Raw genomic sequence first — 27,593 nt, forward strand, 5'->3', positions numbered from 1 at the left:
GGGGATGTGCAGAGTGTGGCTGGGGCCTCGGGGAGGCTCACTGGGTCCCATAATTCCTGGGCGTCTCTGAGAGAAGGGAGGAATGAGGAGAGAGGCAGAGGAGACAGCTGGAGGCAAGGGTGAGTCAGGGGAGGAACAAAAGCCTGGCTGCAGTGTCCTCTAGAGAAAGCCTGTCCGCCAGGCTCTAAGGTAGACATTGGGGCAGCCCCGGCCGCATGACACCACCTCAGCATGTCCCCGACACCCCAGTCTCAACCTACCCAAGACTGAGCTCATCTCTTTTCCCACCCGGCTCTTCCTCCTGATTTCACCTCCCTGGCAGTGCCTGGGCTGCTCTCTCAGTTCTTCCCCCTCCCCACCCCTACAGCCCGCCCAGCCCCAAGCCCTGTCCATTCCCCTCAACAAGTCTCAGATCTGTCCCCTTCTCTCCGTCCCCGCTGCCACCACCTGATCCAGGCCACCACTCTCTCCTACAGATCTCCCTGCCTCCTTCCTTCTCCCAGCAAGCCAGTCCCCACCTCGCAGCCAGCCCCAGCTTTGCAACCCAAATCTGAGCATTTCCCTTCCTACTTAAAAATCTTCCCCAGGGCAAAGTCCAAACTGCACAGCAGGTCCCATAGGGCCCTTCACATCTGGTCTGCTTCCTCTCTAGAGACCATCTAGAGCCAAGGGTCATGAACACATGGGCTCTGGAACCACACTGCCTGCCTCTGCCTCCTACTGACTGTGCGACTCTGCCTCAGTTTCCTCATCTGTTAAATGGAGACGTCAGGGAGAACATGAAACTGTTGTTTCCTAAGTCAGACACCGTCGACTGCTCAACCTAATACTAGCAGTGCACCCCACAGGGCTGCTGGGGGTAATAAATGAGCACTGCTGGCCACACACAGACGCTCACCTGGAGTCAGCGGCCATCATCATCATTTGGCCCTCCCACCTGGGCGGACCGTCCTACTCGTGCTTTCTACACACATTCCCGCTTTGCACATGCTGTTCCCTCCTCCTTCCACATGCACCTCCCTCGTTAACAGCCAACCTTTCCCGGCATATGGGCCCCTTCCCTCACCCCCGACAAGTCTGGTCAGGGCTTTTCTCTGGATTCCCTAAGTTTCCAGCAGGCAGCGCCCCCCCCCCCCCCCCCCGGTCTGGGCCATTTGGGAGGATGGGTCCTCCCAGGACCGGGCCCCCTGCGCCCCGCCCCCTCCCGGCCCGCAATACCTGTGACGGTGCTGGTGGCCGGCCGCGCGTGCAGCGCCACGTCGGGCTGCGGCACGGCCTGCGGGTGCAGCCCCGGCACCTGCTGCAGCTTGGGCAGCGACATGACGGCCTGGCTGCTCTCGGCCGGCGCCGGCGGCACCAGCAGCGGCTGCTGCGACGAGGCCGACGTGGGCGGCAGGTGGGGCGGCCGGATCTTCTCCGCCATCAGCTGCTCCTTGATCTTGTTAATCAGGACCAGGTTGTCCAGCTGCGGGCAGGAGAGGAGAGGCACTGAGGGGGCTGGGGCCACGTCCGACCCCTTCCCGAGGCTGCCGGTCCCCCGCCAGCCGGGAGCCCCGAGCCCCCCTGGCCGAAGCCCCGGGCAAAGCAGAGCCGCTCCAAAAGGGGGAGGGCGGCTGGAGGGCGATGCTTGATGCTCAGTCTTACCTGGCTGGGCATGGTGGGAGGAGGGGGCCAGAAGTAGGGGTTGTTAAATCGAGGCTCGGCCATCCTGCAGGGAGAGAGCGACTGTCACAGGGTCCCTCCCCACCAGCCTGGGGCAAGCTCCCATCAGCCATGCCCACTCAAGTCTGGCCCAGTGTCTGGGACCCCCGCCCGCGTAGGACCCTCACCCTGCAGCAGAGCAGACCCCCTCCCAGGCCAGGGCAACCAGGTCTCCAGGCTGAAAAGTCAGGAATTCAGTGTTTCCCTCCGTGGGCCCCAGAGGGCAAAGGTCAGAGACAGACCAGCTATGCTCCCAGTGCCCCCATCATCCTGATTCGGGCAGACCAATCCCCATCCCCCAGGAGGGCCCAAGGGGGCAGAGCCCACCCCATGGACCCATGGATTTCACACAGAAGCCCCCCACCCCCAACCCACCCCCACTCCCGCCAGACAGAGACACACTGGGGAGTCTTGGGGCAACTTTGTAAACGGCCACAGAACAGAGGCAACTGCCCGACCCTGATCCCTGCCCTTCTGACTGCTGCCCCCTGAACGGCAGACATCCTCATCAGAACAAGGGGGCAGCCTGGGTCATCAGATACAGCCACTCTGAAGGGCAATTTGGCACGATGGTTTACAGAGGCCCAAATGATTACTGCCCTTTGACCCAAAAAATTGTACCTCGGGAAAGCTGTCTTCAAGAAACAAGCAGAGACACGTGCAACATTTTACCTACAAGGATGTGTCAGCACACTGTGCTTAAGGAGGGACTTGCGGAGGCCTGCGGCTAGGGCAGTTCGGGGCTCTTCACTAGAACTATGTGACAATCTACTGGTGGCCCTCACCTCTGGCAAGTTCCATGGCAGGCCCATGCAATTAGAAGGCCATTCAACCAGAACAGCGTGAAGGACGGGCCTTCAGAGCTATTTTACTCTTCCAGGGGATTCCAGTCTTCCTGCCACCCAAGAGTAAGTCAAGAAGTGACTTACAGGGACCATCCTGAACAGTCTTGCTCTCCATCAAAATTCTCCTATTGCTCTTTCTCTTACAGACATTACTAACTAAATACCTACGAGTATTGTTGCTTAAGTGAAACGGGTTTTTTTTTGACAGGCAAGGCTAGAGTGAAGTGCCTTCGACCCCTTTTCCTGGTCCTAGAAGCCCAAGGAGCCCCTACTGGAATTGCAGGCAGAGGGTTTTAGGAAAAAACCCTCAATACAATCTAATCTCAACACTCTTAGTAGACTTTTGATATAGGTTATCCTTGTAATCTTTACTTGAGAAACAGGCACAGGAGTATTATTATGCCACTTTATAGGTGAAGAAACTGAGGCTTAGAGAGGGGGGGAGGGACCTGTCCAAGACGACAGGGCTGGGTGCCAGAGTCAAACTAGAAATTGGATTTGCTCAAGCCATTTCCTCTGGGGAATTTGCTTTGCAAACCCCAGTCTTTGGTTGAGCAAATAACCACATACAAATGGCTGGTTACCTACACGAAACCACCTTTGTCTTTCACGCCCAGCCTGGGGGCCGCTTGGAGTCTGAGCCTGGCCAGGCTGAGGGTCAGAGTAGCCTCCTCTGGGGTGGCTGGGACAGCCCCTGCCCTCTAAGGGCTCTCCTGCTCCCTCTGCCCACAGACACCAAGCTGCCCTTCCCTCACAGCCCAACACTAAAAACACTTCCTGCCTGGAGCTCTCCCTGACTGTCCCAGACCCCTTTCTCAGAAAGACCTCAACACAATCATGACAGTGAGGAGGCTGCCATCTACCAACTGCCTACCTTGCGCCAGGCACACCGACACTCAAAGACAGGCACTCTCATCATCCCCATTTTATAACTGAAACTGAAGTTCAGAGAGGTGGAGTGACTTGGACAAGGTCACACAGCAAGTAAGCAGAGCTGAGATTCCCGCTCTAATCTGCCTGACTCCAAAGTCCAGCTGATCAGTCCCTTCGCTGTTCAGGAGAAACACAAGGCATCCCGATGGCAGGCTCGTGAATATGCCCTGTCTTCTGATACAATGGGCACCGCCCTGGGGGCCCGCACGCACTCATCCAGCAGCCCCTGGACCTGTCTGTGCCTCCCAGCTGTTGTCCACCAGGAAAAGCGTGAAGGGAACTGAGCTGGAGAGCAGGGAGAGGAGGCTCCAGGCTGGGGGGTAGGGGAGCCGGGAACCAGATACACCTGTCTCACCCATCTCAGTATCCCCAGCAGCCAGGCCCAGAGGTGACCGACAACATGAGCTGCACGAAGAATGAATAAATGAAAGAATGATAATCCGAATTCAAGACAGCCACACACGATTCAACAGATTACAAAGCTCTTCTGTACCCACTGGCATTCTCCTCAGAGCCCCCAGGAAGCAGGGAATATTTTCACCCCCATTTTGCAGAGGGAAGCACTTTGCTCCAGGCCACAAGGACGGGGACAGCGAAGGGAGCACCGCACTGCAAGGTCGAGCATCGGCCCTCAGAGACTCAGTTCTCCTCATCTGTGAAATGGGATGAAACAGGTGGCTCTGCCTCCTTCCTGCCACGGCCCAGGCCTCCGCCTACTGCACCAGCTGTTCCTCGGAGTCCTGAGGGAGCTACCCTCTCCTTGTCCTCTTCAGCTCAATGCCGAGTTCAGGCTTCCCAGAGGCCCGCCCTGGTCAGGGAGGTATGGGGAAGAAGGTGGCAGGCCTACGGTCCGATGGGTGGGATAGAGCATCCTCTCTGCCACTTGCCAGGCCCCTGGGCAAGCAGGGATGGCCCCTCGCCCTGGCTGGACAAACAGGGATGGCCCCTCGCCCTGGCCGGACAAACAGGCCCACAGAAGGGGAGCGTCTGCCCTGGGCCACTTCATCGGATCCCCACGGTCTCTGCCTCACTTCTCCATGTCCTTCTCTGGCTGGTGGTAAGTAACTTAATGATTCAGTCTGTGCCCCTGGCCCTGGCATACACCTACTGTGTCAAACGCAGGGAAGGCGGGCAGGGGATGACCATTCGCTGAGCTACTGAGCGTCAGGCCCACTGCTAGGTACACTTCGGGAGTATCTCATGGGAGTCTCCCCGCAAGCCTGTGGGGTGGAGAGCCCCCTGTGCAACCCTGGGACCTGCCCGACGTGGCGGGCCATCGCCAGAGGTGAGTGGGGAGAGTGGTAAGGGCTGGGCTAAGCTGCTCAGACCTTGTCTTAAGGGAGGGGTTTTAAGTGGGAGACTGGTCAGGTGTGTGCTTAGGACAGGTGGACACGGCAGGAGGCCACAGCTCGAGCAGGGGCGTGGAGGTCTGGAAGTACAAGGCAGGTTTGGGTCCATAAGCTGCCACCTGCAGGTGCCAAAAAGAGAGCCGGAGAGGGGATGTAGTGAGGGACAGGCCAGACAGGGGGGCGCTGAATGCCTGCTGAGGGGCTGGGCTGGAATGGCGGCAGGGAGAGGGCATCAGGAAGCCCCAGAGCTAAGAGGACTGAAGTCAGAGGGGGCAGCCTGAGGGCCGAGCCCGGGGCAGAGACGGGGGCAGGGGTGGAGGAGCCAGGTGGGCCGCGGCTGAGTGGTCCTGCGGGGACAGGCAGAGGAGACACGCTGCTGGCTGGGCAGGACGTGCCCACTGGTGTTCAAGCCCCAGAAAGAAGCCGAGACTGCTATGAGCCATGAGACACACGGCCCTGACCCTTACAGTGGGGCAAGCACACTGCCATTTCGTTTTTCTTGCTCTACAAGGTGAAGAAAGTTGGGTAAGTGGATGAACGCAACGCCCAGCGCTGCTTCTGAAAACAGCGGGCCCATCCACCACCCGCCCACCCATTCGTTCTGGGTCCGTCCTCTGGGCCACACCAGGACCAGTGCTGGGGAACCTGCAAACGTGGGAGCCCTGCCATCCAGGAGCTCCAAGCTAAGGGAGGAAGGAGATGTGTGACCCACAAGCTTCTGCAAAAAAAAGAACTTTCGCCTGAGGCCTGCTACATGCCACCGAAGACCTTCCGGCCCGACCCATCCCGGCCTCATGCTGCCCGGACCTTCTGTGAAGCTCTGCGCCGTGACCCTGGGCTCCTTATGTCAGTGTGCCTCAGAGCTCCCACCCACAGGCTGCGCTCCTCTGTCCCGCCCCCCTCATCCCTGCCTGGCCCATCCGCTCTAGGACTTTAAATACCGGCCAAGTCCCAAGTCTCCCCCCAGACCAGGCCTGTCCCTGGAGCTCCGGGCCCACCTTCCAGCTACCTCCTTTTGCCATCTCACCGGCCGCTCAGACTCCGCAAACCTAAGCTGGACTTGGTCTTCCCCTAAGACGTGTGCCCCCTCGAGCCATCCCTGATGGTAAGGGGGCATCCCCATCTGCCCAGGTGCTCCTGCCACAGACACGCGCGGATCCCCAACACGTCCCCGCCCTCCCCTCCCAGCTCAGATCCCCCCCCCCGCCAGCCACGTCCCCGGGACGGCATTTCCAAATTCTCCCTCACATCCACCCCCTCCTCTCCAGGAGTCCTAGCTACAATCACCTCACCTGGACCATGGAACAGCCCGCTTTGTTTAGAGCCCAGGGCAGCCGGGTTCAAATCTCGGCTCCAACTCACCAGCTGTGTGATCTGGGGCAAATCACTTGCTCCTGCCCCCCAAGTAAGGGATAAGCAGCCCAGAGCCAGGGACCTGACCCAGGATGGAAAAAAGGATCAGGGAGGACTTCCCAGGGGAGGTGATGCCTGCTTTGGGTCTTAAAGGATGAGTGGGAGTGAGCCAGGCAACAAAGGAGTGGGGAGCATTCCTGGCAGAAGCAGCAGCCTGAGCAAAGGCCCAGAGGTGAGAAGCAACACGCCGTGTGCGAGGAGCTAAAGCATTCCGGTGTGAATTGGGAGAGGGGACCTGAGGCTGGAGCCAGCAGCCAGGACCTGACCTAGAAAGCTGGTGAAATCCTAGGCCTGGAGTCTGGACTGGAAGCAACGGGCGATGGGGCAGAATGTGTGGTTTAGAAAGACCCCTCTGACTGCTGAGGGCAGACGGGACTGGAGAACCCAGGAGAGGAGGTGGGAGGACACCCATTGGGAGGCCCCTGGAGAATGGAATGGAGGGGAGAGGCAGGGAGGAGCTGAGCTGGGACTCGGGGGAGAGTGACCAAGGAGGCCTGGCTATCTGGTTAGAGCTGGAGGCCAAGGAAGCATGCAGCTTGCACCCTCCACCCCCGTGTGGCCCAGGAGGACCTCGGGATCCCCACACAAACACGGTCACAGGAACATGCAGACGGCACCACACTCGGACACACGTGACAGACACAGACCTGTGGTCCCAAACATGGACAGATGGGGACACAGAGCAGGAACCCACAGCCACCAGGACACGGAGTCACAGGTGGGAGCTGTCGCAGGAGGGTGAGTGCACATGGCCTCCGGGACAGACCCAGAGGGAAGCCGGGAGGGCACGTGAGGAGGCTGGGATGAACACAATGCCTTAATCCCCCCAAAGAACAAACCCCTCATTGACAGATTTCCACCTGGAATCACAGGCTCCTTACCTAGAGTGTCCTTTCCCACTTGGTGAACTTCTACTCATCCTTCAAGACCCAGCTCAAGTGTTCCCTCTTCTACGGAGCTTTCCCTGAACCCCCAGTCAGTCACTTCCTCTGTGTTCCCAACAGCACCTTGTATATGGGAATAACAATAACAATAATAATAAAATGGCAGCTACCATCGATTTCAACACCTACTACGTGCCAGGCACCGTGCCGAGTATGTCATATGCATCATGTCACTGAGTCTTCCCGATGCCCCTGTGAGATGTGCATTTAACAGAAGAGGAAACTGCAGCTCAGAGAGGCTGACCAACTTGCCCAAAGTCACACAGCTAACAAGTAATGCAGGTAGGACACCACCCAGATCTGGTCCAGTACTACAGGGCCGGTCCCACCCTGGTCTGGCTATCTGTTTCCCTGGGTGACTTCCCCACCAGACTGTGAGCTCCTCCCAGTTATAACTAGTGCTCGTTCACCTTTGCCATTCCAGCCCCTAGCCCAACGTGGTCTCAAAAACTCTCCATGGGATGAAAAAATACAATAATATTGACTACCTTTTCTTAAGCACTTACAATGGGCCAAGAACTGTGTCAGGGCATTTTCTAAAGCCATTATTTTACTGTTGCAATAGACCCATGATACAGATGAGGAAACTGAGGTTCAGAGAGGTTAAGTAACATGCCTGAGGTCCCAGAGCCAAGCCTAGATTTGAACGCAGATCTGCCCGTGATCCTTTCCCAGGAAGATGGCCCCTGAGGCCAGCCTTGTAAGCTCCACAAAGGGGCACTGGGAGAGGGGGTGCTGAAGAAGGGGCACACCAGGTGGCAGGCCCTGGCACCTGGGGAGGTCCAGGTATAGACAAACCGACACAAAGAGGACAGGCAGCCCAGGGCAGCATGTGACTAGCCTTGCCCACTGCGGGACGGCAGGGTGTGGTTCAGCAACTCTGTCCCACCCCCATCCCCAGACCATCCCACAGCCATTAAAAACTGAGATTGCCCAGACCCCGTGGCCACAGAGGAACGAGCTCCCAAAGAAGCAAATGGGAGAGAGCAGGACCCAAAACTGTCCGGACACTATGATTACAAGGAGGCAAAAATAAAAACCTGCGTCAGAAAAAGCAAGCTGCAGGGAACCACACCCGGGGGGGGGGGGGGGGGCTGGGAGAGGTGGCTGGAGCTGATCTGGTTTTTGTCTTTGTTTCTCTGATTTCGATTCTCTGTAATGTCCTTCAGTTGCTTTTTTAATGAAAACAATAAATTTATTCTCAAAGAAAAGACAGAAAATTATTGGTAGCCCAAGGGCAGAGAGGGAACAGATGGAGGGTCTTGGAGGCATGGAGGTGCAGGGGGAGGCCAGGGTCAGCCGATGGTGGGCACTCATCTGACTGCTGACTGCCAGTCCCCGCACGGCCCCCGTCCTCCAGGTATGTATGACCGGCTAGGCGGCGGTGGGTCTCAGCAAGGGCTACCTGGCAGACAGAACATTCAATCTGCATTTTGGAGTTGAGGGTGGGGAAAACTCTCCAGCACCTTCTCTGCCCTGGTCCAAGCCCCCTTTGGCTATTGCAAAAGTCCTTTCACTGGTTCCCCCACCTCTACCCACAGCCCCCATTTCATTCTCCTATTGCAGTCGCTGTAAGACTTCTAAAATACAAAAGCAGATCACAATATTACCCTCCTTAGAACCTTCCATGGCTCCCTACTTCCCTCCAGACAAGGTCTGGACTCCTTGGACTTTACATATCCAGTCCCCACTGACCTCTGTGGCCTCAGTGATTGTTCCTGCCTTACACTCTGCCCAGCCAGCCAGAGAGTTCCCCCAGGGTTTTGCTCCCTTTCTTATTTCCTAACCTTCAGTCAGGCTACCTCCTCTCCCTGGAACCCTCTGCCCTCCCCACTTCACAGGCTAACTCCAGATTACCCTCAAGCTCCAGCTTATGGACCACTTCCTCCTGAAAGCCTTCCAGGACTGCTCCACCTCCACCCCTCTAGGCTGTGTTACATGCCTCTCCTCTGTTCCCTTTGTGCCCTGTACGTCCACCATCAGAAGACATATCCCTTTATTTTCTGTCTGTTTTCTTGCCCATGTCTGCTGTCAGGCACACTCTCTGTCAGGGCAGAATCATGGTTGAGTAATTTGTCTTTTAACCCCTGCACAGTACCTGATAAATGTTTGAATGAATGAATATAAGAATGAATGAATGAATGAATGAATGAATGAATGAATGCTCTAGATGGAGGGAACCGAAAGGGTCATGGCCTGGATAGAGGAAAGTCCTCTCCCTCACCCTGGCACCATACTGTCCCCGGTGTCACTCTGTTCCCTATTTCCTGTACCTAAGCCCTGTCTTTCTAAGTGAGCTGAGAAGGCGCTGTGGGTGCTCTGTAAAGACGAGCAGACCAAAAAGGCTGTTAAAGGCTAATCAACACAGAAAATGGCTCTGCTTCCCTGGCAGTGAAAATTAAAGGAGCTTCACCTTTTAAAACAGCAAAAAGAAAGAAGAAAATGATAATACCCAATGCTGGTGATAGTAAGATGAAACTGGCACTACTAGGTATTATTGGTGGGAGTGTAAACGGGAAAAAAAAAATTTTTTTTCCCAAGATTTTATTTTTAAGTAATCTCTCCACCCAGTGTGGGGTTTGAACCCGCAGCCCCGAGATCAAGAGTCACACACTCCACCAACTGAGCCAGCTGGGCGCCCCACAATCATTTCTGAAAACAATCTGGCAATAATGTGTCAAGAGCTCAAAAAAAAAAAAAAAAATGTTCAGACTTCCTGGCCTAGTGATCCCATTCTTGGTCATCTGTCCCTAGAAAATAACCCAAATATAGACAAAGTTTTATGTACAAAGCTGTTTGCTTCAGTGGTTTTTACTTTTGTTTTTTTATAATGAAACATGGAAAGAGCCAAAATTTTAAATAGGAGGATGGCTCTGTAAGTCCTGTTACACAGTGACATAGTCTGCAATCATTAATAGCCAATGTTTACTGGCATTGTCATGACTCATTCAACACTCATATCAACCTTACCAGGAACTGAGGCACAGAGAGATTAGGTCACTTGCCCAAAACCAAGCATGTACAATGTGAACCCAGAAAGTCAGGCTCCAAAGCCCATGCTTTCCACCTGACACTGGATCTGTCAGAAGGAAGGATCGGAACCACCCTGTAGTCACGTAGAAAATACTCATGCTACAGCAGTTGTCAGGGGATGGGGTGGGGTAGCAGATTTTTTAATTTGCATGTGTAGACTGGGCAATAACATCTATATAAAAACCAGGGACTGAGAGGAGGGAAGGAAAGACCGGAACGCTAACAGTGATGGTGCCTCAGGCTTGGGGTGAAGGCAGAAATGGTAGGTTTGGGTACCTCATTTCCCTACTCTCTGACTTTTCTGCAGGGTAGCTATGTGACTTTCTTAAGGCATATTTTTCAGAAAACTAAAGGTTCAGCAAGCTTAGGCCAAGCAAGACAGCTCAACCCCTGCCCACAGCTCCACTAGGATTCTGGCGTCAGGCCTCGCAGGTTTACCGGGAGAAGAGAAGGGCTCAGAGAGGGCCAGGGGCTTGCTCAAAGTCCCACAGTGAGTTCCCAGCCCCACCCCAGACCCCAGCCAGGAGCACAGAGTCAGGAAGGAGCTCCCCATCCTACGTGGGGGCTTCAGAGGGGAGGACCGGGCCACAGCCTGCCCAGGTCACTCACGCCTGCTTGAAATCTCTCTTGGGTTCCCATCACTTTTGGGGTACGGTTCCAAATCCCCAGCACAGCACCCAGAGGCCTTTGGCAGTAAGGCTCTATGGGCCACATGCACCCCAGCAAGTCCAGCCCTACAGCCTCCCTCCCTCCAGCCTCACTGCACCCCGTGCAGGTCTCCCAAAACAAGCTGTGCTTTCATGCCACCGTGCCTTTGCACACGCTGTGCTCTTCCATCCAGGGACGGCACCGGGCTCGGGTGTCACAGCCCTGGGGAAGCCTTCTTGCTCAGTGGCCCCTCCACCGCTGTGGCTGCGGCCCGTCCCGAGCTCCCCCAGCTTCCCAGACCTCCATCACTGTAGCACTGACCCCCGGCTGGACTTGCCTGCTTCCTTGTCCGCCCAGTCGCCTACGTAGCTGTGAGCTCCCCGACACCAGGGCTTGGGTCTGGTTCTTAGTTACAACCCCGCACCCCAACTTGGCCCCACAGCTCACCTAGCTCTTCCCTCTGGTCTCAGCTGAAGGGCACGTCTGAACTCTCTCCCCAGCACGAAGTGGACTGCCCTGTCATCCACACCTACGGCCCCCTGCTTTCTCTGCCACCTCTATCACACCTCCAGATACTCCCTCCAGTTGTGACCCACAAGGACGGGGCCACCAATGCGGCCCCAGAGCCAAGTGCTGGCCATATAGTAAGTGCTCAGATGCCTAGGTCATGCCAGGTGCTCAATAAATATTCACTAAGAGAGAAGGGCTGTCCCTGAGAGATAGGTGGGGTCTGGCCACGTGGGCCTTACAGACTGAGAAGTTTGCTAGGACAGCCAGAGGGTAGAGGGAGAGCATCCCCAGCAGCGGGGCGGCCAGCGCAAAGACAGGGCCAACTGCTAGCTTCCTAGGGTAGCTGAGGGTTCTCACACATGCTCCCTGCCCCAGAGGAACAAATGCTGCTGGGGCTCAGCTGAGCTATGGGGGAGGGGGTGTTCCTGGGAAGACGAGCTCATCCCACTGAGGGATGCACTAAGATTTCATGAAGGTGGGACTTACTAATGGAGGAAAGTGGAGAGGTCAAGAGATGTCAGGGAAGGGCAGGCCAGGTGGTAAAAAGTTCATGTGCAAAGGCCCAGTGGCAGGAAAGCACAAAACATCACGTTTGGTCTGGTGTAGATATAGTGCAAGAATTTGCAGAGGCCGGAGGGAAAGGTGGGGCAGTTCACCGAGGGCCAGAGTTCCAGGCTAAGGTGCTTGGATAAAAGTCCATGGGGGGCCACGGAAGATCTCTGAGCAGGAGAAGGCCACAGTCAAGGTTTTCAGCGGACAGATCAATGTGTGCCCAGAAGGATGACCTGGAAGTACAGGCGGGAGATGGTCTAGGGGGAGAAGCTGAGGTTTCCTATCTTCCCAGCCTGAGACCCCCCACATGCTCCAAGTCTGCCTCTCACGATCCCTCTGCCCTCCGTGTGTCCCTACTCCACGCGGCCCAGAGTGCCGAGCCCCAGCTGCTGGGCCCCACCCCATCCCCAAGACCCAGCCCCGGGAGCTTGCTCCTGTGAACTTCCTGTGAGGCCCGAGGCTCCTGAGGGTCCTGGTTCCAATTAGGCTGGGTTTCTGCACCCCCACAGGGTTGGAAGGGCAGTTCTCACTGTGAGGGAGGGACTGATCAGAGAGAACAGGGCTGCTATCCATACCCTGGTCAGCGGGAGCTGGGATGCTGCCCTTCCCCTCTCTGTCCCTCCGTTTCCCCAGCACCAACCACCCAGAGACACCCTGGGCAGTCACCCTCTCTGGGAGCCTCAGAGCCCTCATTTAGAGAATGGGCCAGGTTACCCTTCTCAGGCTGAAAGAATGTTCTACAGGCTTTGAACACATGCCCTTCTCTACTTCCATCTCCCCTGGGGACCCCAGCTCCCATCCTCACAGGGAAGTCCTTCTGCCAGCGTGAAAGGCCAAGAAGAAGAAGAACAGAGTACCTGGTCCATCCAGGCACTGTTAGATACCTGACGAGCATGTCTCTCGGGCTCCTAACGACCCTGTGAGGTAGACGCTGTGAGCATTTCGAAATAACAGCACACATTCGGAAAGAAGCTAAGAACATAAACGGACAGCTTAATGACTGATGAAACACGCCTCCAGGCACCCAAGAAGCCCTTACCCCATGCCCCTTCTCCCAGCCCCTGCCGGTCCCAGCCTCCTGGCTTCTTCCCTAATCTCTTCCTTGTTTGGAGTCAGGAAGGAGGCTCGAGCCCAGTCACAGCAGCTGGCGAGGGCAGAGGGAGCTCGAACCCACCACCACCAGCTTGCTGTGTGACCTTTAGCAACTCCATTTCCTCTCTGGGCTATTGCTCCTTCCTCTATACCTTTTTTTTTTTTTTAAAGGCAGGCTCCACGCCCAGCGCAGAGCCCAAGGCAGAACTTGAACTCATGACCCTGAGATCAAGACCTGAGCTGAGACCAAGAGCTGATGTTTAACCGACTGAGCCACCCAGGCGCCCTGCTCCTTCCCCTATAAAACAGTTGCAACTACTGCGCAGGGTCCTGGGATTGAGCCCCGTGTCCTGCTTCTCCCTCTCCCTCTGCCGCTCCCCCTGCTTGTGCTCGTACTCTTTTGCTCTGTCAAATAAATAAATAAAATCTTTAAAAAAAGAGAGAGAGAAGAAAAGAAACAAAAAAACAGTTGCAGCTTAATCACAGCCTGGGATCCTGGACCCTCTGAGGAACAAAGTGGCAAATCAGGGGTTAAAAGGACAGTTTCTGTGCAGATAGCCCAGGTCAAAGCCCCCCCCCCCAGGCCCCTGGGACTGTTACCCAGCTGAGGACAACAATGGCACCCCCCCAGCACTGTTATTTGGATTAAAGGAGTCAAGTCTTGAGAGCAGTTCCTGGTGCAGTAAGGACTCTGTAAGCCTTAGCTGTTGTTGTTCTGGTAGTAGGTTCTCTCAGGCATAAGGGAGCCCTTCCCAACATTCCAAAGACCCACATGGAAATCTGACCAACCAGGGAGGTTAACTGGGCTGGGGCAGGGGGGGGGGGGGGCGATGCAGCAGCTCCGGGAGGCTTTCAGGACCCACAGGGGCTGCTCCACTGACTGCTGGAGAGCCAAGTCTGGGATTAACTCCAAAAGGGAGAGCCGACTGCCGAACCCCCGGCTCTGGCCTAGCCCCCCAGGAGCTTTCTAGACAGGTCCTAGAGGTCCGGGGCTGGGAACCCCTGGCAGGTGGTCACAGCCTGTTCTGGTGCTGTATGTACCTCAGGACCCCAGGGGGCAGGCAGCCTGTGGGGCGGGTCAGACAGAGCTCAGGCCCCGGGTAGAGGCCGGCAGAGAAAGTGGGCCCTGAGCAGAGCAAGTCAGCAAAGGGAAAGTTGGGCTGGTCAGAGAGAGGAGTGGGGAGGGCCTGGGATGGACACATGGGGAGGGGTAAAAACAGGCCACAGAAGACCTACCACGGGGCCTGCCAGACAAGGCCCGCCTTCCCCTCCCCCACGTCTTGGGGCTATCACCTTCTCCATGTTTCTTGATTTCCTGCCTCAGGGTCTCTGCCCAGGCCATACCCTCTGCCCAGAATGCCCTTTACCTCGCAAACGCCACAGTTCGGATGATCACGTCTTCCCAGAAGCACCCTCTGCCCTACGCACACAATGCCCATCACTCGTTCAAGTAACCCTAACACCAGCAAGCTGCACGGAAGCCCTCATCATAGAAAAGTACCTCTTTCGTACACTGACCCCGATCTGCGATCAGCCATCATTCGTGTGCTCTTCTGTAGAACGTCTGTCTCCCCGATGAGGGGAGGGGACTACACCCACTTTCCTCACCTCTACCTGTCACCCGGAGCACGCGGCCTGGTAAATAGTAAATGCTCCAGAAATACCATCGAATGCGGGCAAGCTCCGCCACTGCAAGCAGGCCCGGGCAGGGTGTGGACACGCACACGAGTGCAAGGCTAGACGTGCGGGACCACACGCGAGGCCCAGGATGGGAGGCTACGTCTTCAGGGTGGAAGTGAATGTGTGCGTGCAAGCTGAACCTCCGTGTAAGGCACGCATGGACACAAGCATGCCTGCGTGGGGACAGTAAAGCTGGCGGCTGCGAGCACTGTAAGGTGTGTGTGGCCTTGGACAAGCCCTACTCCTCTCCCTTCCTGCTTTATTCCCCCAGCGGACAAAGTGAGGCTTGCCTGGAAGATGTGTGAGCTCTAGGTCTCTCCAGTGAGTGCACGACTTTAGATCTCCAATGGTTCTCCAGGACCTGGATACGTAAACACCATCAGAGACAGACTTTCTCGGGGCTCCGTGGAGAAAGAACCGTCCCCTTTCCCCCAGCGCTCCAACACCCGGAGCGAGCGCCTAGCACAGTGCTCCGGGGAGAGGAGGAGAGCGGGACGCGTGCTCTGGACACACTCACTCACAGATGGACTCGTACATTCAGCACCACGCACCAAGGCTGCCTGCCCTTCAAGGAGCTCACAACCCAGTGGGGGGAAAAAGGCTACTGAAGTCATGAAACCACAAGGTCAAAAGCACCGGGAATCCACGACCTTAACATCGCTCCCTAAATGTTCTTCGCAGGACAAGTGCGGCACTTTACCCTTGGTAAAGAAAATCTTTCCGGCAATGACAACTGTCTAGCAAGAAGACAGTTGGGGGGCCCGGGGAGGAGGGAACCCGCCACCACTGGCGATGAGATCAGAGGCCCTTTTGTCAAGGACGTGGGAAGGGGATTCCTGCACGGGAGCCGTTGAGGTCGGGCTTCCCCTCCACAGCTGTGGAGTTCTAAGGAGAAGTCCCAGAGTGCTGCGTTCAAATCCTGCAAAGCCCCTGACGCGCTCATGGACTCAGGCAAGTTACCTCATCTCTCTGTGCCTCGATTTCCTCATCTGTAAAATGGGGGAGGGGTGATAACAATGAGAATTCAATATGTTAACGTTTATAAAGTCTTTGGAACATGGCCTGACACAAAGTACTCTGTGCAGCTAAGTCAGTAAGGCAGAGCGGGTCCCTTTTGCAAGATTCTAAATCCCAGATCCCATCACGTGAAGACTCCAAGTGTCAAAGGTCCTGAGGTAGAAAACGCCTTGGATGCTAAGGTTCTGAGATTGGAAGAGACTGCGAGGCTTAGATGCCATGATTTAATCATCTTGTCATTTCCTAACAACAGCCCAGAGCCTCCGGGGGGAGGAGTGGACAGAGCTCAGGGTCCCTTCATCTCGCAGGCGTTGCCCCGCAGCCAGGGTCAGCACCACCCCTGGGCTCCCCGGCATTTCCTCGCCTCCACCAAAGCCCCACCAGCCACAGAGCACTGTGCTAGGCGCTCGCTCCGGGTGTTGGAGCGCTGGGGGAAAGGGGACGGTTCTTTCTCCACGGAGCCGTGCTGGAACCACCTGCCCACTCGCCCGCGTGGGGTGGAGGCAGGGTCAGCAGTGTAGACAGGAAAGAAGTACAAATAAACAAATCAATGAGAAAATTTCAGATACGGATAAGAGCCGCAAGAGAAAGTGGAAAGGCCACTGACGCGACAGTGTCGTGACAGTGGGAAGCTATCCCAGTGCAAGTGGTCAGGGAAGCCTGTCGGTGGAGGCAACCTGAGTGGAAACCGGTGAAACAAGAAGGTGCTGGCCATGCACACAGCTGGGAAGAGTGTTCCAGCAGGGGATATGCAAAGGCCCTGCCAATAATCTGTACATTCAAGGTGCAGAGAAAGCAGCTGCTGTGGCTGGAGGTGGTGAGCCTGGGAGGGGACAGGGGAGCGGGGGAGAGGGGCAGGGACAGGGGAGCGGGGGAGAGGGGCAGGCCCAGCCGGACCATGAAGGGCCCCCATAGGCTCTGTAAAGGACTTTGGATTTTTGCTCCTCGAAATGCCCTGGAAACATCTAAAGAATTTCAGCAAGGGAATGACAAGCCAGGGCAGGGCTTTCAGGGTCCCCAGATCACTTGGCTCATCCTGAAAACATCACGATGGTTTTCAAAACTCAAGGTGGGGCCCAGGGTGGTGATCAACAATCCTTATTATTCAGTTGGTATATTTTGAGCTCCCACCACATGCCTGGCCAGGGCTCCGAGACATCCCACATACTCCTGTTATCACCCCCCAAACCCACAAGAGATTCACAGTGTACCTATTTTAAAGATCAAGAAACTGAGCTTCAAAAAGGGGAAGAGTGTGTTCAAAGTGACACAAGCCATGTACCACCCAGTGCAAACTATAAAGTCTGATTCACAAATGGGACTTGGTCCCAGGACCCAGATCCACCATCATGACGGTCTGCAGAACTAACTCTGCTGGTATTTTCAAACCAAGAGACCTCCCCTGTGACACATGCAGGCACCCACAAATACCGCCCTGGCTGGCTCCTCCTACCTGCAGTCTTCTTCCCTCTGGCTTCAAAGCCCAGGAGGGCTATCCTTGTATCTCATGTGGCTGTCCAGCCTATGCTGGGTGAGCTGGAGACTGGATGGATGGAAGGACAGAGGGATGGACTACTGAAATGGCTAACCACTAAACTAACAAATGGACAATGAAAAGAATAAAGGAATGATTTTAAAAGCCAATGAATGAATAAACTGATGGCTAGTTAGAAGAGGAAGGAAAGAAGGAAGGAAAGAAGGGAAAGAAGGAAGGAAGGACGGAAGGGAGGACTCTGCTTTACAGAGAGACAGGGCAAGGAAATATCTGCCCAGGGAAGGAAGGGAGAGGCTGGCTTCAGAGCCAGTCCACATGTCACCCCCATACCAGCTTCCTCTCCACCTGGGGCCATCTTGCATCCATATCCCAAGCCCACAGATAGCCTATTTTTCAGCCCCTGGGACACCCCCGTGTCTCTGTGAGGTGTTGGCCACTGTAGTACCCACTACCCCATCGCCAATCACCACCAGCAGCAAGCACTGCTCCCCAGGGCCCAGTGGAGCCTAGCAGAGGGCAGAGTGGTTCACCCTCCCTCTGAGTTTCTCGAGAGGAAGGGAGACAGGAGACCAGGACTCTGGTCCCTAACTGGGACCCAAATTGCTGGGTGACTTCAAGACAGTGGCTTCCCCTCTCTGAGCCCAGATGACCTCTCACGGCCTTTTCAGTTCTGACATTCTGTAGGGTTGGGCCTCTAGATTTTTACACAGTCCCTGGGTCAGAAGAAGAATTTGAGAGACCAGACACCAGAAGGTAGGGTAAAGCCCTATCTACAAGCACCAAAGTCTACCTAGAAAAAGGCCTGGACAAGGAGTTTGGAGGCTTGTGTTTAAGTCCTCCTCTGCCACTGCTCAACCTCTCCAAACCTCAGTTTCCTAAATTTCGAAATGGAGTTAAATATCCCCACCTCAACAATTTCACCCCAAGCAAGTTTCTGGGGGAGCGTGGTGTGATAATAACCAAGCACTCCACTGGGCAAACTGTAAAGTTCCGTTCACAAGGAAGGATTATGCTGGCTGGGGTGGGCGGCAGTGAAGGGGGACATGCTGTCCCAAGCCAGTCCACTTCTGTCCAGAATGACCCTTCCCGGAGTCAGGGCCTCCACAGAGAATAGTGGAGAAGGCCCAGAAGTGGGGGCCTGAACATCGGGGTCCCTATCTTAGCTCTCCTTCTAACCGGCAGTGCGACTTTGGGCAAATCACTTCCCCTCTCTGGACCTCAGTTTCTCCATCTGAAAAATACCTAGCTTGGTACCCTCTAGCCCAGGCGTGCCAAGTTCTGCAGCCCTGAACCCCTAAACCCCAGCCTTCAATCCTTGACTCTGCTCTCAGGAAGCTCACTCTGTCCTGTTGAGCCAGGATACAAACCAGGAGTGAGACTAGAGGGGTCTCCCCTCCAGGAGATGCTGGGACAGGGGCTAGAAGGGTTCAGGGTCCTCCCAGGACAAACTTTCCCAAAGGGGTAAAGACCAGGCCCAACCTGCCCGGTGCCTTGGACAGCGCCTGCCACTCCAGACCTTTGGGCCTGGTCTTGAAACCCTCCTAGAGCCTTCAGAGCCAGCAAGCTCTGACCTGTCCAGCAAGATACTTCAGTAACTTCACCCACGTCCAAAGTGCCCCCAACAGAGGAGCCTTCAGGGTGCGGGCAGGAGTAGCAGAAAAGGGTAGCAGGGTACCACCAGGGAGAGGCTCCGACTAGCAAACCAGTGCCCCCCCCCATTCAACCTCTCCTCCCCCTCCCCTCAGACAGGACCCAGTGGGGCCCCCAGCCTGCACCCTGACAAAAGCCCACCGCCCAGGGGCATCTGCCACCAGATGCCACCTCCAGAGGCCAGGAGGCCCACCAGATCAAAGAAGGGGCTCTCCAACTGCCAACCACCAAACGCACACACTTGCCGGAGGGCTCCAGAAGCCACCCCAGCGCCCAGGGCACGATTCCCGCCTACAAGGGGGCCCCCCCGGCCACCCATGAAGGAGACACCCCCCCCACACACACACACTGCTCCAGGGCAGGGCAGGGGAGAGCAGAATTATTTCCTCATGCCAGGGGTCTGAGCTGGAAACCGTGGGCCCACCCAGAGCCCCTACTGCCAGCCCTCTCCCCCAAATCTGAGGATCTAGTTCCTTACAATGCCGTTTTTATAGAACCTTTTCCAAAAGACATGTCCTGGTCCCCCCAAGTCCCCATCGCCAACCCTCCACGTGCCCCCCGCAGCTCTGAGGAAACCGGCAGTTAACTTTTTCCCAAAAATCCTGCAAAGGAGGCTGGCAGGAGGAAGAAATGGGCCCCGAGATCCTTTCGCGGCATTTCACCGACTCCCCCCCACCAAAAAAAAAAAAGAAAAAAAGAAAAGAAAAAAAAAAGAGCTAAAAAAAAAGGAAAGAAAACTTTCGGAGTTAACTTTACATTCCCAGCCCTCCCCCCCAAATCGCCCAGCGGCTTCCTTTTTTTTTTTCTTTAAAGTGCAATTGTATTGTGTCTCACCTCCCCGAAAGGCTCGCGGCTCTCGCCAAAGAAAAGGAAAAAAAGCCAACCCTTCGGGTGCCCCCTCTGCTTCCAGCCGCCTCTCCCACATTCTCAGACAGTTTTATTAAAATTTTCAGACAAAAGAAAAACAAAAATGGCAGCCTGGCTTATTTTTAAAACAGGACAGGGACGCCATATTCTGCAGATCTGCAAAAAAGGGGAGAAATCCGGCACTGGCCGCTCCACCGGGCCGGCTGCAAAGTGCGCGAACCGCGCCGTTTGCAATCCGTTTATTTGCATTAAGCCCCATGAATCATTGTTTACCGGAGAATTGCAGCAGGTTTGAATAGCCCGGCTTAAGAAAACACACACACACACACACACACACACACACACACGCACGCACACACACACACGCACACGCACACACTCGGAGAGCAGACCCAGACACGCCGCCGGAGACACTTCCTACCCGCGCGCCGCCGCCGCCGCCGCCGCCGCCGCCGCTGCTCCGGGCCGGGCCCGAGGCGCAGGCGGCCCCGGGCCCTCGGAGCGCCCCGGCCCGCGCTGACAGCGCCCGCGCCCGGCCCGCGCCCCCGCCCGAAACTCGGCTCAACTTTCCCGCGGGCGGGTGCCCGCCGCCGCCGGGCCCGCTCCCCGCGCGCCCCGGGCCCGCACGGACCTGGCTGTGCTGGCGGCGGCTCCGGGACGCGGCCGCAGCCCCGCGCCCGGCGGCCCTTGCAGGGCCGGGCTGGGGCTCCGGCTCCGGGCTCCGGCTCGGGCTCCGGCTCGGTGCGGAGCCGCGCGCAAACCTTCCGGGTCGCCTGCTGTTCACTTCTGGGTTCTGCAAGCGCCGAGGCGGCGGCGGCGGCGGCGGCGGCGGCGGGAGGCTGGGTCTGCAGCGCCGCGCGGCCCCCCGTGCGCTCGGCGAGCCCCCGCGCCAGGCGCCCGGCTGGGGGGGGGGGGCCGCGTCGGGCCCCCGCCTCTCCGGCTGCGCAGCCCGTCCGGCCCCGGGGGCTCCCGCGAGTGGGCAGCGCCGGGCGCGGGCGACGGCGCGCGAGGGGAGGGGGCCGGGCGGGGGGCGGGGGCGGGCCGCGCGCTGGGGGCCCCGCTCGGGCCCCGGGGCCTCGTCTCGCGCTCGCCGCCGCCGCCGCCTGGCAAAGTTGCGCCGCGCCCCCCGCCCGCGCCGCGCCCGAGGCAGAGCCACAAAGGAACTCCTCGCCCCCCTCCGCCCGCCCGAGCCGCGCGGGGAGGGCACCGGCGCCGGGCCCTAGGCCAGCCCCTTCCCCAGCGTGGGGGCTCCCGGGGCCCCGGCGGCCGCGGCCATTGTCCCGCCCAGGCCCGGCCGCCGCCTCGCCGCCCCCTCCCCGCGGTGATGGCGGGCTGGGGACCCGGGTCCGGCGAGGCCAGGCTGCCCTTGGGGACTCTCCTGCGCAGACGGCAGGCGGGAGGGGACCCCCGGAATGGGTCCCCACACCTGGTAACCAAGGACCGTGCTCAAAATCCAGACTGAGATTTTTTTTTGTTGTTAAGACGAGGACATGGAGATGGGGGGCAGAAGTTTGTACTGGCCAGGCCACCCCTCCCTCTGGAGGCTCCGGCCGTCCCCGGCCCTAGGCCCGAGCCCCCAAAGGGTGGGGTCGCCTGAGGCTGTCAGCAGCTCTTCTCGCAGAGTCTATCAGAGGTGGCATCGGCTGTCCCCCAGCTCCAGACCTCAGAGCCATCTGCGTGTGACTCCTCCTCCCGCCTCACCCTCCCCAGCCAATCAGTCACCAAGTCCTTCGGATTCGGCCTCCCGGGCTGTGTCAGCTTCTAAACTTCACTTCTACCTGAGGAGGCGGCCGGTCCCTGGATCCTTTCACCGACTCAGACTTCGGTGACTCTCACTGCCACCCAGCCTCTAGGCCAGAGGAATCAAGGCTGGCCCTGCCCTCAGGGAGCTCCCAGTCCCCAGGGAAGGACACACACACACACACACACACACACACACACACACACACACAATCACCTGCCAGTGTTTGCTGGTCCTCCCGGAAGCATTCCCCAATTGGGTAAATAGTGATTGAGGACCTACGATCCCACGCGGTGCTGATTGGCTGGAAACACAGCTATGAACAAGTTGGACAAAGTTCCTGCCCCCATGGGGAGTCCAGTCTTGCACAGGACCTCGAGGCTGTGAGCAACTGGAGGACAGGGCCTATGGAGGCCATTTGTTTTCAAGCCCTAAACACAGTGCCAGCACAGAGCAGGGCACAAAAACAAGTGTGGCCAGAATTAGTTAGGATTACAAAGCACAAGGAAGGGGCAGGGCAGGGAGCAGTGGGGAGGGCACAGAGGAAGCCACTCTTTCTCAGGGAGGTGCAGAAGGCCTTCTGAAATTAGATCTTCCGTGAGCCAGGTGAGGAAGAAGGGAGGACCTTCCAGTTAACAGGGAAATGGCGGTGCTAAAAGTATTAACACACTGTTGAGAAGCTCAGTGAGATAATAATAAATGGGAAAGGAGACAAATCTCTTGTGCAAAAGAATTCAAAATAATTTATGCAGATATTCGAAGAGGGGGAGCAAACTCCAGGCTCTTAGGTATTGGCTGCGCCTAATGACTTCCTTTCAAAGTGCACGGTACGGAAAGGGAGGGGGGAAAGAGTAACTTCACAGTGGGGAAACCTGACAACTACTGCCTCAGCCAGGTGATCAAGGCTAACACCAACAGTCACAAACCATGTTTTCAGTAGGTACCCTTGATGTTATGTGATAAAAAGTGGAACTTTACCTCTATGGTCTTCCTCCCAATAACCTATAACACCAGTCTTGTCATGAGCAAAACATCAGACCAGCTCAAATAGTGGAACAACCTAAAAAAGGTTCAACTAATACTCCTCAAAACTATCAAGGTCACCACAAAGTCTGAGAACCTGTTAAAGCCTAGAGAAGCCTAAAGAGACAGAACAGCTAAATATACTGTGGTATCCTAGGTAGGATCTTGGAACAGAAAAAAGACATTAGGTAAAAACTACAGAAATCTTAATAAACTACAGATTTTCGTTAATAATAATGTATCAATAAAAGTATTCATCAGTAATTGAAACAAAATATAACAAATACTAAAAAAAGCTAACTTGAGATGTTCACCATAGGGAAAGCTAGGTGAGGGATATATAGGAATTCTCTGTCGTATCTGCTCCATTCTTCTGTAAATCTAAAACTGTTCCAATAAAGTCTACTACTAAGAAAAAAAATCCTAAGAAAGTATACTAACCCACATCATTGTTGATGCTGTTTTTCAATGAAATGATGCTTAACATAGCACCTAGCATACTCTAAGGGCCCAACAAATGTTCCTATGTTGCTATTATCACCATCATTGTAATTATAGGCTCTTGGAATAGCACATGCAAAGGCAGTGAAGTTTAGAGTGGAGAGGGTGATGGGAGACAGAATCCTGAAGGCTTTGATTACTGAGCTGGGGTCTTTATAAAGGATTTATGGGCAGAGGGTACCATAATGTGGTCCATCTCTGCCTTATTAGCCTCCTGTCTAACCACCTGGAAAGCTATATTCCAGCCAACCAAAGTGGGCTGCCATCTTGGACCTGGCCATCTCCCTTTTAAGGGCTCTGCACAAGCTGTTCCCTCTGCCTGCGACCTTCGGTCCTTTTCTCCCCATCTCTTACGCTCTGGCAAACATCCACTTGTCAAGGCTCGACTCAAACATCACTTTCTCTGTGAAGCTGTTCTAGATCCTCTGCATGGAAAGAGGCACTTTCCACTGGTTTCCAAGAGCACCATGGTCCTCTGGCCATACTGCTGGCAAAGCACTTATCATGGTGCATTAGAATAAATGTTTGCTGAATGGATGGACAAATGATGGAGTGGACTACAAGTCCACTCTCATCCTCTCCAATTCTTCAAGTCCTCATTCTCTTCCAGGAAGCCCTCCATGACTGCTCCAACCAATGAGATCCCTCCATCTTCTTTAACTTTTACAGTTTAGCCCCTGGTTATATTCTATATTGTATGTATAAGTATCTGTCCCTGGATGGGAGTAAAATCTTTGAGGAAGAAACCATGTCTTACATGTTCCGTGTTTTCACTCATTCATTCATTCAACAAGTATTTACAAAGCACCTCTTCTGTATCACAGTTAACGTCCCAGACACTTGAGAGGCAGTGAATAAGACCCAGGCCCCACTCCGACAGAGCATTCGTTAGGATTATTAATTAGTCAAGATAAACCAGATTGTGCTGCAGTTAACAAAGAACTCTGGAACCTCAGTGACGTAACACAAGAGTAGTTTCTTTCTCGCTTGTGTCACATGTCCATCTTGGATCCTCTACTCTAATGGCTCAGAGAGCTTGGCTGAGGAGTCCCTACCATCTTGAAGCTGCAGCCACTGAAAGAAAGGCGTGACCGTTTTAGTTCCCGTGGCCAGAAGAACGGAGACTGCGGAACCCCGCACGGTATTCTGCGGCTTCAGCCGGGAGGGGACGAGCGCTGCCTCTCCTCACTATCCATTGGCCGAGACTAGTCACGTGGTCCTGCCCAACTGCAAGGGACGCTGGGAAATGCAGCGTTCCTCTGGGAGGAGAAGAGAAGCAGAAGTTGATTTCAGGAGGCGGACTTTAACAATCGCCCCGCTAATTATTTGCCTCATAAGAGCTGCAAAAGAGAGATTTGAGATGTCTGGGAGTGGGTAACAGAAGATCAGGGAGAGCTTCTCAGGGGATGGGACGGTGAAGCCGAGACCAGGGAAGAGATGGGACAAGAGCATTTCTGGTGGAGAGAACTCTGTGCAGGTTCTGTCTGGGGTCAGGAGAAGCTGGCCGTATTGAAGGCCACAAAGGACGATGGAGCAGGAGTGAAGCGAGGGGGGTGGCGAGGTGATCCTCCGGGCTGGACGTCCCCGGAGCTCCCTAGCAAGGATTTAGCTTGAGAACAAGAGGAAGTCATGAGGAGACAGGCGTTAGGCTGTGATGTGATCACATTTTGTTTCAAAAGGCCCATGTGGCTGCTGGGGAAAGAATGGACTGGAATGGGCAAAGCAGAAAACCAGGGAGGCCAGTAGGGAGACTTGCAGAGTCTCCCAGGTGAACAGTGGTGGTGGTGTTAGCAGAAGTGGAAAGAAGTGGACAAGTGTGGGACATGTTGAAGGCTTGGTGACTGATGCAGGGAGTTACAAAGCAGGAGATGTCGAGGCAGCTCCCGGAACTGTAACTCCTGTCATGCTAAGCACAAGGCTGACTTCCTAACATTACATCCCCAGCTTGCTCACAGTGGGACCTTAATGTCAAGAGATTTCCATCTTTCTCTCCTTGCCCTCTACTCAAGCTAGTCACCTCCTCATCCTCCAAACGGGGTGTGCCTCCCATCGGAACTAACCAACCTCAAGCGTCAACACAAGCCCTCTCTAATAGGAGCCCACAGGAGCCCTGGGAGGGAGGCTGGCAGGGATGTCCCCACTTCACAGGGGGAAAAACTGAGGCTCAGGAAGGAAAATGGTTGGCTAAGTCTTGGGGCCAGGCCTGCAGCTGAGGTCCTCCAACCCATAGTCCTTGCCCCTGCTGCACGTGGTGGGTGCTGTGTGCTGTTAGCTGAGAGACTGGATGAGTGAGTATGTGAGCTCCCTGCCCATTCACCCTCTTCGCCCTTGTTCATTTTGCTCCCCTCAAGGAGACCATGGATTTGAAGACGATAGATTAAGTTCTAGAGTCCAGTCAGAGCTGGGTTAAACCCTGGCTTGTCACTTACCGGCTGCTAATTTCAGGCAAGTTTCTTCCTCTCTCTGAGCCTCGGTTTTCTCCTGTGCAAACTGAGTGTGATGACACCTACTTCACGGGGCAAGTATACATGAGAGCACATGTGAGGCCATGGCAATGCGGCCATCTGTACCTCGGGGACCCACCTCACCTCCCCTGGAAAATCTTCCCTGAGAACACTGGGCCACATTTACCCCATCCCTAGCAGAAATTTCTCAAGCCTTTCGGTCTATACGGTCCAAGTTATCACACAGAGGAGGGTTGTTTAAATCCCAAACTGGCCACTCTGCCTTGTTAAGGTGGTAGCATAACTCATACTGGTGTGAAGCCACATTTCTCTGTGCCCTCCTTTCCATTTGGGGTGGGGGGTATGTGGAATGGGGAAGGAAAAACTTCTACTGCTTCCTCTGGAGAGACTCGGGGTATTTGGCCCTCTGTGAGCAGAGCTATTAATGGAGGTTAGGATACACCAACATTGTCCAGGAGCTGAGCGAGAGATGGGGACCTAAATTGCTCTACGTGATGAAATGATTGCGATTGTGGTCCCCAAGTGTCTGTACATAGCCTGGCCCCTCCAAAAGCCTCCACACTCAATCAGGATGACTTTCGCCCTTGACCGCTATGCTGCAGCCATGCAGGCTTCCTGTGAGCTCATGGAAGGTGTGCTGATGCCTTTTGTCACAGGACCTTTGCAGCACCCTCCTCTTAGCAGGAGCTCCCCACTTAACCACATCCACCGTGTCCCCCCCCCCCCATAGACACCTACTCACACAACACACCATGGCTCATAGCCACATGCTGAGGATGCCCTCATAGCTCCATGGATGTCTCCCTTTTTTGTACACTTATCCTTGCTATAATTCTGCATTCAGGTTTCTAATCTCATTATTTGATACCAGACTGTAAACTCAATACATATTTATTGATTCATTCATCGGATAAAAAAAAATTGGGGGGGTTGAATTTTTGAAGGTGAGGGGTCTCAGAAAATGAACATGCTGAAATATGTGAGCATTGTCCTGAAATGTGGGGGTGACCAGTGATGTGGGTGAACTAGAAGAGAGGGGTGCCAGTGGACAGGCGGCTGCAGAACTTGTCAAACAGATATTGTTACTCAACTGTCTGCCCTTTGCACTGCCATGATACCCCCCCCCCTTCAACTTGGTTTCCTCAAACCTGCAGGAAACCAGATGCATGCTGGATGTTTGGTTGGCACTGGGATGCCCAGATCGGCCCTGAGTGGAGAGGACAGACAGGCAGAGAAGGCACTGAAGGTGCACTGGGAGTAGAAAGAGCAGTTTAGTCCAGGACTTCATAAGGCACTGGAACTTGAAGAAATCTTGGGGACATCATCAGATTGCCACAAAATGGGAGGGAGGAAACTCTAGCAAATTTTTATTTAAATCTCAAAGTTTATTTAAAACTCAAAATCTGGGCTTTAAACTTGGAGAATGTTGTGACTGATTAGCAATGTCCATCATGGGCAGTGACAGCTGGTTACATAGACCAGCCTTGTGCTGGGGCCTCCAGATCAACCATTTAGCTTAGCGTTTGCTCAGCCAAAGGGTAAAGACTGTGTCTTACTCATCTTTTGTGTCTCTACCATTAGCCGTGAGCTGGGGCTTGTGGGATGTGGGGGAGGTGACAGGGGGAAGGACAGGGGGTACAGCAGAGCCAGCAGCAAGTCTGAGCCCCAACTCAGCAGGGCAGGACATGCGGATCTGGGTCCTGACTCTGTTAAATCCCTCGATGACCTGGGGCAAGCCACCTTGCAATGCTGGGCCTCAATTTCTTCCACTGAGAAGTAGGCCAGTAGTATCTGTGTCAAGTTGTAGGTGAAAAGCATGAGTGCTTTCAGATCGGCCGCACATGGTTCAAATACTCGCTCTCACTAGCTATAGGACCTAAGGGCATCTCAAGTCTTCTCATTTATAAAAGGAGGATAATAATCCTTATTTCGCAGGGCAGTGTGTCAGGATTAGAAATTGTATATACCACCATTTACCAAGCATTTGCTCTAAGTGAGGCATCTTGCTGGGCTTTTTATGGGCATGATCTCACTTAGGGAAGGCACAGTGCCCAGGACCTGGCCACTTCTCAGGGAGTGTTAATTCCCCATTTCCTATAGGATCTAAGGAGTCTGTGGGTATGGAAGGGCTGTA

At 55.2% G+C, this 27,593-nt stretch overlaps 1 protein-coding gene across 5 annotated transcripts in view; it reads right to left on the reverse strand.

The window, feature by feature from the left end:
• The window catches only part of ZNF362 (zinc finger protein 362), a 40,665-nt gene extending 20,131 nt beyond the window's left edge, over positions 1 to 20,534 (reverse strand). The window contains exons 1-4 of one of the 5 annotated variants that reach the window (XM_045782161.2): positions 20,361 to 20,534; positions 7,123 to 7,248; positions 1,645 to 1,708; positions 1,219 to 1,465 (exon numbers count right to left, since the gene is read on the reverse strand). In XM_045782161.2, coding sequence (XP_045638117.1) covers positions 1,219 to 1,465; positions 1,645 to 1,708; positions 7,123 to 7,160 — 349 coding nt within the window. In that variant the 5' untranslated portion in view covers positions 7,161 to 7,248; positions 20,361 to 20,534. Of the gene's footprint in view, positions 1 to 1,218; positions 1,466 to 1,644; positions 1,709 to 6,120; positions 6,264 to 7,122; positions 13,572 to 20,150; positions 20,303 to 20,360 lie in introns of those variants that run through there. The other 4 variants (XM_087858614.1, XM_045782163.2, XM_087858615.1 and 1 more) reach the window with 4 other exon arrangements.
• Positions 20,535 to 27,593: the final 7,059 nt, after the last annotated feature.

The sequence above is a fragment of the Ursus americanus genome, chromosome 33, assembly GCF_024610735.1.
Source record: "Ursus americanus isolate L20-20 chromosome 33, mUrsAme1.1.p, whole genome shotgun sequence".
Lineage (NCBI taxonomy): Eukaryota > Metazoa > Chordata > Mammalia > Carnivora > Ursidae > Ursus > Ursus americanus.